At 32.0% G+C, this 15,770-nt stretch overlaps 1 protein-coding gene across 1 annotated transcript in view; it reads right to left on the bottom strand.

The window, feature by feature from the left end:
• LOC149790729 (protein henna-like) overlaps nt 1-15,770 on the bottom strand; it is a 46,002-nt gene that overhangs the window by 11,268 nt on the left and 18,964 nt on the right. Inside the window, exons 2-10 of the mRNA XM_089972784.1 lie at nt 15,052-15,161; nt 13,831-13,895; nt 11,346-11,413; nt 9,270-9,320; nt 8,016-8,161; nt 4,009-4,144; nt 2,445-2,571; nt 1,547-1,642; nt 27-160 (exon numbers count right to left, since the gene is read on the bottom strand). Of these exons, the coding sequence (XP_089828910.1) occupies nt 27-160; nt 1,547-1,642; nt 2,445-2,571; nt 4,009-4,144; nt 8,016-8,161; nt 9,270-9,320; nt 11,346-11,413; nt 13,831-13,895; nt 15,052-15,106 (878 nt within the window). The 5' untranslated portion in view covers nt 15,107-15,161. The remainder of the gene's footprint in view (nt 1-26; nt 161-1,546; nt 1,643-2,444; nt 2,572-4,008; nt 4,145-8,015; nt 8,162-9,269; nt 9,321-11,345; nt 11,414-13,830; nt 13,896-15,051; nt 15,162-15,770) is intronic.

Here is a 15,770-nt window from a genome sequence, read left to right as displayed (position 1 = left end):
AGCTGATGATATAGTAACATATATACCGCATCTGTGCATGAGCAGTTTCGAAATTCTCCGCAACATAGTAGACAGACTGCATTTCAGTCGTTTTGAATTTTTGTTCAGCTGTTACCACTGGGTCAAATGGTCGATATTTTGTCTTATCTATAAGGCAGGCCTGAAAACAGTTCGAATAATGAGTTTTACTGTTCTTTTTAATTAAAGATAAACGAAAAGAATACAAGTCTGAATAAGGATGAGACTAAACAAGCTCGAATAAGGAAAGAAGCGAAAGGAATAAAATATAAGCTAACTTACATTTCCCATCAGCTTCCAAGAAAACAAAATAGAATATTTATTCATATTACACTCCTAGAATCCTTGCTGCAGATATCACAATACTAACCTGCAACTTAATTTCTGATTATCTGCCAGTTCATTCACTTGTTACTTGTAGAATCAATATATTAAGCAAATAGGTCCCTGACAGCAAATATGTCCCTGACAGCAAATAGGTCCCGAAACAAGATTTCATATTAATATAACCTAAATCAATACATTCAAATATATCCGGTTAAAGTCAGCAGTCTCTTTCCGCAAAGAATGACAATGCTGCTGATTTTAATGGTAGCAAAATGTTCACATTAAATGAAGAATTATCAAAAAATAACTAGCAGTACAACTTTTTGTCGTAGGATATATAGTTAAAGAATTACTTAAGCGGAGTGAAGACAAATATTAGAGCTAGTAAGAACGAAATAAATAATATTGTTCGATGTTCACTGTAGATCTAAAACATTTATGAAAACTTCTTACTTAATTTATCGTCGTATAAAGTATACTCCTTCTAACAAGAACACATTTATATTACTTTCTGAGTGTCTTGATGTCTTTATTTTATACATTTGATCGTACAATATATATATATATATATATATATATATATATATATATATATATATATATATATATATATATATATATATATATATATATATATATATATATAACAGGGACGTAAAGAGAGACAGAAGATTAGTTCTTACTATACCAGAGTGGCTGGACATAAGCAATATGATGCCACGCTGTGACATGATAATAATCTCCGTCTCGTAGAACTGCATTCAGACCTTGGAAGTTAGGATATGAATGCAATTTCAAACGTATTTTAATTTGAATCATATGTTAGAGCTTGTTAAAGAATAAAATATGAAAAGTCGCTTATATTTCATAAATTATGTTTCCAATGAAATAAACGTTACATGACGTGCCCCTAACTCAGCATCATTCAAACGTGTTCATCTGCACATTTTACTTTATTACAACAGAACAGGTAATAGTCATGTTTTACGCTCCATATTTAGTGAAACCTTCATAATCCGGTCTCTTTCTTACACTTTTAACCGGCTGACTCTACAACCTGTCCAAATTATTTGTTCCTAATCAACAAGAAATCAAACAACTTTTGACAGTCTCTATAAAATATCCAGAATTGTAAGACTCATCAGTGACTAAGGGTCAGGTTTAGGGAAGTTGTACTTAATTATAAAGCAAAACATCAAACCTTCAGTTCTCCGAATGAAGAAAGAAGTCCCGATCCATAAACCTTGACTTCTCCATCTTGTCTGCATAGACCGAATTCCACGGTGAACCAATAACACTACATCCAAAGATAATGATATTCTTGTATGAAATGCAAATATAAACACGACTGGCAATATAAATGGAAAATACGAGGAAAAACATGCTGTGAGTATATGGATAAATGTATTTCCTACATTTTATCCACTGGCATGCCATTCTTGAAAAGAAATAAAACGAAATGCACGGCTTTCAAAATTACAATATGCAGTAGTGTATGGTCATAAATAAAACAATACACCTTTAAATAATGCAACATGCAGTTGATTTACGTGTTTTATTTGATTACTAGAAGTAACGTATGTTCATGCACCATTTACATTCATATAGGCTGTTAAACAAAATAAATTTAAAATTCATGTAAATTTCTTACGCTGATTTTTGTACCAACAAGCACACTCAGTGAAACGCCTGTCCTAATAATTGAAATACGTTAATAAAACATAAATCACAAAATCTTTGCATTAGAGACTCTCTACAACGTCAGTCGTATACAGAGGGATGAACATAGGTGCAATTAAGTATTCTATAAATATTTTTATCTTGGGGCATATCATGTTTAGACAAAGGGGTGTTTGCAAGAGAATTAATATTATACCGTATAATATTAGAATGGGAATTATTTTTAAATAATCAAAATGCAAAGTTACAAAAAAGCGAGAGAGTCTTGCTCACGAAGATGATAACATGCAATAGTAATCTAGAGAATAAATTGTTTGGCATAATAAAAAATCACTAATACAAACAATAAAATATAAATAAACTAATATATATATATATATATATATATATATATATATATATATATATATATATATTACAGTGGAAAGTTTCTCAATGTACTCATCCGGGGCTCCGAGGCTGGCCAGACCAATCTCCTGTGAAAACTTTGCATAGGCTGGGTCAGCAAACATCGCCACGTGACCCATGAGCTCATGGCAAATGTCTCTGGCAAATGAATGGAGTAACTACAACAGTTTTAACTCAAACAACACTACACATTCTCCTAGTTTACCAACAATATGATTTAGACAGTGTAACTGTTGAGAGAGTACAATATTAATGACAGCAAAATCAAAACCTGATTATGTATGAGTGAAGCTTGATAAGGACAATTAACTTTTATAGAAGTTGGAATATACTTGGAGAGATGGTTCCAATGTTTTAATAGAACATATACTACCTAAAAGCAAAGGACCTTTATGCAAAAAGAGAAGAGTTCGTATTCTTGCTTACCTTAACTCGGGTCATTTTCATAAGCATTGATCTTTGGGTCTTATTCAAATTAGCAAGAAAAACGAATTAACGAAAATGTTATTCCTGACAGAGGCTATAAAACAACAAAGCATAAAATTATCCTCTTTATAAGCTTTATTTAGAATAAATGCAATTTTGCAAAAGCATTTATATTAGCTAAAACTGTACAATGCTAGCATATAACAATCTGCTAATTATTATGGATTAGTTTTATATTCTCATTAAGTCTTTGAACTAAACCTTTGAATTTTCATTTGATTTTATCCCTTCTTTTAAAAATTATTTTCCTCAGGAGAATTTGCGGCTTAAGGAGTTCATATATCCTTGAGTGTCTAATTAATATTAATCAAAGTGGTACATGTATCACACACACACACACACACACACACACACACACATATATATATATATATATATATATATATATATATATATATATATATATATATATATATAAAGAGAGTGAGAGAGAGAGGAGCTGCTACATTGATGTGGAGTGCACATATTGTGCACACGGAGCTGAACATTAAGCGAGAACAGATCAGGGTTTATATTTTTCATTATATATGTGAATACAAGCAAACAATGGAAGCATGAATTTGACGTCATACATATGTTGGTCCATTTTTTATATAGGTCAATATTGTTCCTGTATGTTGTTGATGTAGTGCAATGCCGATTATCCAGATTCGCATCGCTAATACGTTTTGCCGAGATAAACCTCAACCATAAGCATTTAAATTCGTAAATAATAACTACCTATTACCTGGAAAAATACTCTTTCCCAAAATAATGGAGGTATGGTATGCATGAAAATGACATTGCCAACATAATTGTACATGTGTTATACTTTCCTTTGTCAAAAATATATTTATTTCAGGCACAAAAGTATTGTAAAGCATAACTTCACGTATTAATTTTAAATCATTTAGAAGTGTCCTAACCTCTGCATCTTGAATTGCAATTCAGTTGATTGCTAAAGGGTAACATAGTATATACTCTAATATACTTTCAATTGCAGTAGACGTTCCATACAGATAAATGAACAATGGCATGTTTATAACTGTCATTTATTTACACTCCTTTCTCGTACATTGGTTAAAAGGAAGATTTGGGTCTGATACTCACGGCTCTTTGTTGAACGTGGAAGATGACATAGGGCGAACGTACTGGGTTGCGTGAAATACCCGGTACGCCAGTCCTGCAAGAAAGTCCCTTGGTGACAGAAGTCCTGCCACAGGCCTTAGTCGGAACCCTGTGCGTTCTGAAATATCACGCGGAGTTTTTACCTATAAAGTTTTTCGAAATTATCATTGTGCATTTTCATTAACTTAAATATTACAAAAGGGGCAAAACAGGAGCAATTTCTCACTGAGTTACTCACTAAAAACAATAAGACTAAGAATAATAATAAAACGATTAATACTAATAGTAGTATTAGTCGTTAATGATATTTCTTATCATTTTGTGCTTCCTCTTTGATTGATATTCTTAGTAGTTGTAGGGATGTAATTTCTGACCCATACGTAATGCTGCCCTGTTCCGAATAGGTGACGCAACTCGTGAGATGTGTTTTGTATCACAGATTATTCTTTTATCCAGCGTGTAAGTTATGTTGTCCTGGTCAAGTCAGTTTGTAATAATATTTATTTTTTTTAATGTGTGGATCCTTTCAACCTTGTATTAAATTTTATGAATAAATAGAGATCAACAATTTTATTAATAATTTTATTATGTATAATGCATATAAATGCCTAAAGAGATATAAAAATAAAGAAATATGAAAATTAAAAACAAAAGAAAATAAATAATATATATTGCTATATTATTGACGAATTTATTGACTCAATTTTTATAATAAAAGAGTATGGTTTGCATAATACTTATAATCAAGTATTTTATAAATAATTAATAATAATGTATTGAGAATTAATTTAAAAATTTACTTTCATTTTTAAATAATTGGTAAACTTATTTATATGATACTAGTTAAGTTATTCTGGAAATTAGAATAATATAAACATATTCTTAACTAAACGTAAACATGGGACTTCATTTTAAACAAATGATTAATGAATGTCGTCTAGTGTTTTCGGAGTTTAGACCTTTTGGATATACCGTATTAAGACGGTCAATCCAATAGGTTTCGTTTAGCATAGGTTTAATCATGGAATCAGCTATAATAGTCGGTTGAATGGAGAAATCTTGCAAAGCATGCGAACTCTTGATAAAACGTGCGACAACAAGAGATGAAAATGATTGATCGATATAATTGTTTATGTCTCATCTATGTCGGTTCATACGATTAGATATTTGTTGACTGGTTTGTCCAATATATTGGATGCCACACTTTTGCATGTGATCAGATAAATAGCATTTGATGTTGCACACTTTGTATCACAATGCATATTAAAAGTTTCTTTCGTATTATTACTACTGAAAGAAGTATTTTCATTAATAAAAGAACAGTGCTAACATCTAGGTCTATTACATTTAGTTCATGATCCTTTTCATATGATTTTTTTTTTAATTTAGAATTAATTAGGAAATCTTTAAGATTTTTAGTCCTTTTATAAGCAACTGTGGGTTTGCTTTCTTGTCACTATTTAACACTTGCTTTACATGATAATTTTAATAAATCACAATATTTATTGATAATCTCACCTGTGTTAGGCAGACTTGGATTGTATTCGATAATGAAAGGAATGATATCTTTATTTCTATTTCTGATTTTACATTGTAAAGATTTCAGTTGTGTAAGGGAAGATACTTTTTGGAAAGCAGTATTAATGATGTCAATAGGGAAATGCTGACCTAACTCTGTCGAGGATAATTTAAAAGCAGGGTCATCCGAAATAATTATTCTATATATTTTTGCTTGACAATATGGTATTCATTTTTATGCATGATTTAGGATGGCATGAAGGATATTCAACATATTGATGAATATTTGTGTTTTTATCATGAACCATGGTAGCGATGTCCTTATTTTCATTTTTCACAACCTCTACGTCCAAAAATGATACTTTAGTTTTAGAAACATTGAATATAAATTTTATTGTAGGAAGTGATTTGTTTGAACTAATGTAAAATAATAACGGTCTTCTAATGAATAACTCCAAATCATAACGATATCATCTAACAATCTTAACCAAACATCTGGTTTTAAGAGGCATTTATTTAGAAAATCATTTTCTAATTTCCTCATAAGTAAAGATGCATGAAAAGGTGCAATAAAACTACCCATTGCAGTTCCCATTTTCGGGAGGTAGTTTATATTACCAGATTGAAAAAAGTTATTTTCGAGTACAAGTTTTATCAAATCACGTACATGTTCTTTTGATAGTTTACATGTGTATTCGATTTCTTCAAGATAATATCTGCACGCTTCGATACCATCATTGTGTGGTATATTCGTATAGAGTGAAACGACATTAGGTGTAACTAGGAATGAATTATCTCTTAGTTTCGGTAAAGATTTAAATTTGGCAATGAAATCAAAAGTATCTTTGACATATGAAGATAGTAAATGCATCATTGGTTGTAAAATATGATCAATATATTGCGATATATTGTTTGTAACTGAGTTACATGTAGAAATAATGGGTCTATATGGATATCCTACAGGTAGTGACTTATTAACCGTTTTATATATTTTGTGTAAAATATAAAACGGAGGTGTGCGTATTTTATTCGGGTAGATATCTAGTTCATTATATACGAAGAAATTGTGTATAAAGAAATAATTAAAATATTTGCTTTTTTTAAAATTTCTATACAAGGATTATAGGAAAGTTTTGTATAATATTCGTCATCATTTAATTGTCTTTCTACTTCCTTAAGGTAATCCTCCTTATTCATTATTACTATGGTGCTAGACCTATCAGCTTTTATAATAATAATACTTTCGTTTTGTGATAAGGTACGTACAGAATTTAGGTCCTCTTTAAATATATTTGTAAAATGTTTTCATTTAGGACTGCTATTTCAAATTTCATGTTTAGGAGCGTCAATATAAAAATCGATATATATAACTCGTCTATTAGAAGGTGTAAATTGATGATACTTTTTATTGAAAAAGGGCTTATTTTGTAGATGAAAGCTACTTTCATATTGTAAATATGTACATGATTGTGAGAACAATTATTTTAGTTTTAACCATCTTGTGTATTTGAATAAATGCTTCTGCTAAATTAATATTATCATGCACTTAGGTTCTCGGACAATATGATAACCCCTACCTAGAAGAATGTAATCACTATTAGTTATAATTCGCTTAGTAAGGTTTACCACAATTTCCTTCCTCTTTCGATTTCCTTTTTTCTTTTCTTTTTTTTCTTTCCTCCATCTGTTCTTGTTTTTTTTAATTCTAATAAATCTCCTATTCTTTTTTCTGCTTGTGTTGTCTAACTACTCTCATTATACATGCATGGTTGTCGTGTATTGAAAACATGTGCAACTAAACTTTGCATATACGAATACTCTTGCTCTACGTTGAACTAACGAGATCGCATTGGGTCTGGATCTCATGAACCTAACGTTGAAGTTAGAATATTTTGCTAAACAAACAGACACATCTGTCCATAGTTACTGTCAAATAAAGGATTTATGAGAAATAGCAAATGTGTTGTCTTACTATGTTTCACCTCCAAGTCATTATATTGTTTAAACAGTTGATGGAAGATGTAAAAACAGCATACAAATTACATAAATCTAATGAATCGTCTCTTTCTCTGAAACTTTGTCTCCAAGAGCCTTTTTTATATAAAAGTAACTGTTTCTTGCTACAAAATATATTTACGAATAGGTTAATCACTTATATTTAAATGGAGCAACATTGAATTGGATACTTCAAAGAAGACTCTCAAAGAATGGAAACGAATTAGGATACTCGAGTGCGACCTTTCACTTCTCTGCACTTACTATCACATAAAAGGGCTAATAATAGCCATATGTTTCAATTTTCATCTTGTATTCTGACACCCGTTTCAACCAATAAATTGTCAAGCAGGTATATTTGATCCGCTCTAAGGTTTCCATTTCATAATTATGGCATCCATTATCTCTCCTTTAAAATGGTAAAATACAGAATTCATTGTTTTCAAGAAATTCAATCTCATTTATTTGCTCATTACCTTTCAGAAAATTTGAAACATCTTCAAGCTGGGGAATGTTATTCTGTCTGTATCCACATCTTCTTTTCAGGAGAGTAAAGTTCTTATTAAACTCACGGCAGGCATGTGTGGGATACAGCTTTGTTAGCTTCTTGTACATTATACGCCTGTAAAATATACACACTTGGAAGACTTACACACACACGCGTGCACACACACACACACACACACACACACACCCTCACCCACATATATATATATATATATATAAACAAGAAATGTGTTCATGCTGATTTAATTTCTTGGATGAAATGTGTCAGTCTACGAGGAATTATACAGTACCTGAAATAATTAGGTTGCCAGTAATTTTGACTTTAAAAAGCACAATCAAAGCAAAATGACGTTTCTTTCTTGGCGAAAATGGCTTGTGCTTTTGTGCATTCCTAATACTTTCTTACAAACTGAAACCTTCGAGAATGCAGTTTATATAAAGGTCACAATATCCTGTTGTGCAAGCGCATATGACAAAGTAATTAGTGGTCTATTTACTATTTGGAAATATGTTGTCTTTGTGCCCCTGTTTCGAAGAAATTAAAAAAATTTTATTACAGGTTTGTTATTGTGGATAAAGCAACAAACAAAGTGGCCTTATATGCATACTGTTGTGGGAAAGGAACTGTTTAAAATGTACTTGTAAGAATGACTTGTATTAGAGATAAAGCAACACAATAGGTTGTGTCATTGTGATTCCACCATCATGTTCCCCTTTATCAATCTCGCAAGCAGCCACTACAAAGTTGTAGCCAAGACTTTGGTTTCGGCGGAAAAGTGATACCTAAGCCACACCGAGTTGGACATACGCTGGGCAAAAGTAAACCCATTGATATAAACACTATAAGGAATACAACACATTAGTTTCCCCACTCCAATAATGTCACATTTCTTACTTTTGCATTATGATTTATGTGAAATTGAAATAAAACTGGGATGAATTATCTTACATACGTACGTTCAGCTGAAACCCGGTAAGTTTTCACACCGAGTACATCATCGATGAGTAATAAACTAAAGGCTGTCCGTTATGTCAAACAACACTAAAGTCAGAAGTAAATTATCCAAACAATGTAAGACAGAACACATATGGCAAGACAGATTATGGTCAAGATATATGATCATTCTGTAGCAAACATATTGCAGGTCAGGAAGAGATGTAACAAATAATCTTATAATAGTTCTACAAATACAAAATATGCACAGTTGGTTTACTGTACTCACCATGTGTTTATTTCGTTTTTGGTGTACTGAACCCTTGGGATTGGCTGACCACTGGAAATGCGAGAAAAAGATAACATTATAAATATATTAGCATGCCGAAAGTTTGCATTTCTCTGAACAATAAGCCATCTCTGACCAACAGATATAAGGATAAAATTCATGAAATTCTGGAAAACTGAAACTTGGTACTCAAAATTCGAGCACATGAAAACTTGGCATCAGTCAATTAGCTTTAACTATATATCGAATAAGTATTTATATAATGTATAATAAAATGAAATATATTCTCTCACATACAACAGAGGGGACAAGATTCCTCATTAGGTGGAATACCAAGACAAAACTTTCAGTTCAAGCTTGATTCTCTGCTTGAAAACAATGCAAGTGTTGCCACTTACGGAATCAATCAGTCTGATGTGTCTCGCCAATGGATATCGCTATGATGATGCAGATCTATGTCAGTGTATACACATTTGGTACAATGCTACCTGACGTCAGTTTCAATTGTAAACAGTAATTGATAGAGAAAATATTTGGGTTATTCTTAACTCAGCTTAAAATATCAAAATAGACGAAGCCGGTACTGGCGGTGAAAATGCGATACTTGTCTCGTCCTTTACTGATGAAACAGGGAAAAGAGATTGTGTACAATCTATGATCATTTTAGGGTAACTAGTCTCATAAATGGTAACTATAACAGCGGTTTATTTGTTAACATTTCTAACGGCTTTCTCGGCTTTTTATCTATAATTATAACACTTGACTTCATAATATGGTTAATATTTGCTCTTATTTATAAATGCTTATCTGAAATACTTAATGGAATTTCAATATATTGTAAGTTACAATATCTTATTTTCGACGTTTTTAAGAGAAAAATCGAATTATTAATGTTAATAGTATGACTTATTTTGAATGTTTCCTAATTACATCTCTGTTCTGGATTTATTCAAGCATACAGTTTCTTCGTGCTGTTTCAAGAGATAGAACGTACGTAGAGATTGAGAATTATTTTAGGATCAATTGACATTCCAAAAGATACATTACACATAATAATAATAATGATAATAATAATAATAATAACAACACTAATAATTGGCTTCCTTTGAAAATTCATTGATACGTTTAATATTTGTGCTTACATTTACATGTTACATGCATACTTAAAAGCAAAGTAGCATGTCCTCGATTCTAAAAATAAGTTTAATGTAATAATGAATATAGCATCGCTAGCTTATATTATATCTTTGAAGCATTTATAAGTGTAACATAATCTCTTCAAGACATATTCATACTAATTTAGGGTGAATAAGTACCAATCCATCTTATGTTGTATATTTGGAGAGAAACAAACAATAGGAGAAAATCATTCTTAATAACATAAACAATATTCAGAACTCAAAACACTATCAGAAACAAACCATTGTCAAATGTTATTAACATGTCAATATCTACATGTATTTTTTCAAGCTTATTTGTTATCTTAAGCTACAAAATTTAAACTCTTTAATAATTCAATTCTGATCTTTCACAGCAATCAACATTTAGATTTGCTGGATATCTTGTTTTATATCATCTGATGTTAAACACCGTTTCTAATAAAAATTACAAAGCGGTGGACTCTCTTTCATATCCTATTTTAACTGTTTCTTAGGGTATTTGTAATCATTGGGGATTGTTTTCGGCATCAACTGTTTATGGTTATTTAAAACGAAACGTTTGTTTCCCTATCCTTTTAAAATGCAGGCTGTCTGAATTCTCCCAATATAGCGTATATTTAATTAACAAAACAAGCCATTTACGTGTCAGATCCTGTATCATTTATATTGTTTCCTTCAGTTTGTTTGGAGAGAAGAAATAATGTTAAAGTTCTGGATCATATTCACCGGTATCAATTGCGTTACAATCACATTGCGGAAATTATTGTATTCTTTGTATGTATATTCCTTGCTATCAAGATAAACATTTATTCGACTGAACTCGTCAATTCCATATCGTCAAACTTATGCTGAAAACAATAACGCTTTTTCCAATGTATGGATTAGTGGTTTGATGCAAAATATGCAATGCAATTACAGTTTGTAATTGTAAGCTATCTTGGCAATCTCATTCCTTCTGGTCATGTAATCAGGATCTCCGACATCCTACAATTAGAAAGAAAATAGAAGAAACATCCGCCTTAAATTATGTTTTCAATCAATAATTTTCCAATGTTACTTGTTCCATCATTTATTAACACTGAATCAATGAAACATTTTATGCTAACATGAGTATCTTTAGATTTGGAAGATTATACATAACGTATTTCCACCCTAATTAGAGCTCTTTCTACACTATGAACAAACTTAAGCTTTGTTCCGGTGGCCTAGTGTTCAGAACGTCCCCCTCGGATGTGGGAGGTAATGGGTTCGATCCCCGGCCGAGTCATACTAAAGACTTACACACATTGTACTAACAGCTGCCTCGCTTGTTGCTCAGCATTACGAGTTAGTGTTAGGACTGGTCCGCCTGGTGTCAGGATTATGTGACTGGGTGGGACATCATGCTACATGTTGCGACATCATCCCCAGTGCTAGGCATCACAAAAAACTGCCACACTGCAGATATCATAGCGATATGACTGAAAAATTGTTAAAGCTACGTTAAAAATCCAAATCACACATACACATACACACACACAGAGCTCTGCTCCTTCAATATTTGTACATGAAAGTTTCATTAACTGTACCTTTTCAAGGTCTTTTCGAAAGCCATTGCATGTAACACGTTTTATACTTCCTTACAAGGCACATTATTCTTTTATAATAAATTGTGTAAGCGCTTTTAATAAAGAAAACTCATGAAAGAACGAAATGGCAAAAATTCAAAATGAACCAGAGCCAGGGGAAAAGGACCTAAGGTAGTGATTGGTTAGGTTTCGTTTTCGTTGGCTGATTACATATTTCAGCATAGGAAAGGCTATAAATGGTGGCCAGTATAGTCGGTGGAGGAAGACCCTGGGAAGAGACATCGACCCATGGGGAAACTACTGTCGAGGTTTCTCACATACGTTAGCCGAACGAGACTCTAACCCTCGGAGAAAAAATGCGAGATGAGTGATCTATAACGGCACGCTCTTTAGACCACTAGATCACATGATGCCCGTCATTGGAGTGAAAATATGCAACAGTAATATATACAGAGCAATTTGGAGGTACTTGTCAAATGACAAACTACATTCCCCCAATTTTGTAATAAAATTTGGTTCCTCATGATAAACAAATCGCGGCACAAATTATTGATTTTCTTTTTCTATTTTTGGTTTGCTACGGCATTTGGAACAGATTAGTGATAAAATCGTGCCGAGGAAATGGGAGCTGAATGCGTTTCTCAATGACGCACAAAGGCAGCCGATCTCGGCTGGCCTGGGCAAGTATTTATTTCGCGCCATTTGGATTCCGACTCCTGTGTTTTACCAAATGACCTGTTTCTCTCCCAGCGTAGGTTTTTTGAATACAATATCACCCTCAATTATTCAATACTCTATAGTGTTTGACTTTAAGGCAAATACAAAATCTTTCTTATGATAAAAACGCGAATGTTTCAAGTAATAATTTGGGCATTGCATATTGTGACAAAATAGATGCTTGTTGTATGATTGCTCAAAGACAAGAGCTTGAAAATTCATAGAACGTTTTGTAAAATGTCAGAGAAACAAAACTTTTCAATCATTTTTAAAAAGCACCAATATAGTTGATATGCTACACAATAGACGTACCTAAATATAACACTTTAATAATGTAAGATAGGGCAAGTTAAAACCATGCTCAACCTGACTTTTCGGCCATATTCTTACATTTGGAAGAAATTAGTCTGTTCTTATCCAATCTACCATATTCGCCGTAATTACAGCAGTGTACTGATCCGTTAAAATTTGTTTGAGTTTAATTTCGCTTTGCTCATTATAATAAGCCCACATTATCGATATAGTTTTTCTATTATGTGTCTTACACATTAGAAGAATCACTTATATTTGTCTGTCGGACACCAACTGCGTTTGAGATTCTCACTCACATAGTGTCCTCATGCCGAATTAAACACGTACATTGCCGTTTTGCAACAGACATATTCAAAACAAAATGTGGCTGGCGATGAGCAACCAGAAATCATGAAGATTAGTAACAATAACGGGTATTAATTTAAAGTGGTTTTAAGCGAGTTTCCTTCCTGCAAAGCATACCTGGATCAAGACGATATATATACGTTCAGGCGGGTTATCACGGAAAGAGATGATATGTTGTTAAGGCACGTCTTTGTGATGTTTTACAAAACAAATATTTTGAACGCCGAAAGTGATTGACTTATTAACCGATATCATCGAAATATATATATATATATATATATATATATATATATATATATATATATATATATATATATATATATATATATATATATATATATATATATATATATATATATATATATATATATATATATATATATATATATATATATATATATATATATAATTCCCATGCTTTTCTGCATTAAATCTCATCAGGAAACTCTGAAGTCTTACTGGAGGATCGGAAACCCTGTTGGCAAATCTGTCTAGCTGTTTGATCTCAACAGGAAACTCCGGCGCTATAGAAATAAATTAAAAGCTACATAAGCAGCCAAATTCAAATTTATGCAATTCGTATTGAACAATTATGTTAGCAATTCAGCTCTGAAAGAATATCAATACACCGTTTTCATTATCGGTCTTATGAAATCACTTTTCATATAATTATTGAAACAAATCTTGCAGGCAACCGGCTATTTTACTTGGAGAGAATTGTCCTTCAAAATATTATTCACGACATTCTAACCTGACTCCGAATGTATATACTATAAGCCCGAAAGCATCTGGTATTCCAGCCATAGTAACACCAAATATTCAAATATTTTCAAAGCATTAGTTTCATGTTTTTTTTTTGTTTTTTTTTGCTTCTGATTAAAAATGGCACTGCATGTATGAAGACATAGACACAGATATGGAAGAAATCAAGCAAATAAATGTCTAATCTCGTAAATGGCAGTTTTGTGTTTAGTTTTATTTATCACAAAAGGAAAATAGCTGTTTTAATTTCGGCAAAGAATCTAACTTCTGTCTTAATTGGAGAGCAGGTTTCATATATAGTCTATGTTGTGCAGTGCATACTAGTCATATAACGAAATGCGAAATGGCAATTTAGGAAAGAAGTATTATAGATGTTTTAATGAAAACTGTTTGCTGATTAGGTAACAGATATCGTATAACACTCGGGAACACCCAATAAATATCAATACAATCAGAACGTGATGTTGTGTCTATATATTGCACGATGGATATTTGTATGACGCAAGAGAAAGCTAATTTTTTTATTTCATTGTTACATATTTAAAATTACGTTATAGATCCAGAATATTGTACTCGTCCAGAAACATTTGAGTTTACTTCCTCGGGTTTTCATTGACTATATGATTGTTCAGTTATGGGTTATGGAATCCCTTTAAGAACGAGTTTCCTTTCAAACAATCTCGGTGGTTATCATTGCCAAATATGGCGAAGACTTCAGGGGCAGAAACGTGTCAATTCAGTGAGACAGTAATGATATGAACTTATAAGTATAAATTCAGAAATCGCACGTAAGGCTCTTTTTAAAATATGTACTGCCCAAGGACAGATATGATAGTGCAGTCGTTTTTGTCTGAACAACTATTCGAATAATATGGAAAGATGGACAGAAATCGTGGATATGTATTCAAAGTACGTTACCGTCTCCAATGGAATCTAACACAGTTCTTTTAGAGTTTGCCCTCTGATCCACCATGTTTGATTTTGAGCCTACAGTTGGGAAGTCTGGTGCAACAAACGTCTATTCAAGTCTGTAAAATGATAAGTGAATGTATTCATGTACGTTTTTCAAACTCTGGGTATCAGCACCATCAGACATAAAGCAGAACACACACACACACACACACACACAGATATATATATATATATATATATATATATATATATATATATATATATATATATATATATATATATATATATATATATATATATATATATATATATATATATATATATATATCGTCAAAAGCAAACAACTGCTAAGTTGCAAAATACCATGAAACGACCTTCCTACACAGTGATGTAAAGGAATTGGCATACTTAGTACAAATTGTTACAGTGAACTTACCTTTGCAATCTGCAGCATGCATTAAACGTGTTCTGTCTTATATATGCAGGAACCTACTCCGTGGTGTGATTGAAGTAAGTGAAGTAAAACTTCTGCTATTTGTACTGAAACGACTTTGGTTGTTAACATTGACCTTGATGTATACAATGTTGCGCCCGAAAAGAATATTGATTAACAATCATCTGAATGTAATGTATTTGTAGAATTTGGTAAGAATATGTGTAGAAAGATTCAAGTCAACCCGCGATATACAGATTCTTAAAAGATGTATTGATCGATCGATATAACC

Source organism: Sinohyriopsis cumingii, chromosome 10 (genome assembly GCF_028554795.1).
Source record: "Sinohyriopsis cumingii isolate HCF-2022 chromosome 10, ASM2855479v2, whole genome shotgun sequence".
In the NCBI taxonomy this organism is placed as follows: domain Eukaryota; kingdom Metazoa; phylum Mollusca; class Bivalvia; order Unionida; family Unionidae; genus Sinohyriopsis; species Sinohyriopsis cumingii.
The sequence above is the reverse complement of the archived record's forward strand: the minus strand, read 5'-3'. Positions and strand labels throughout refer to the sequence as shown.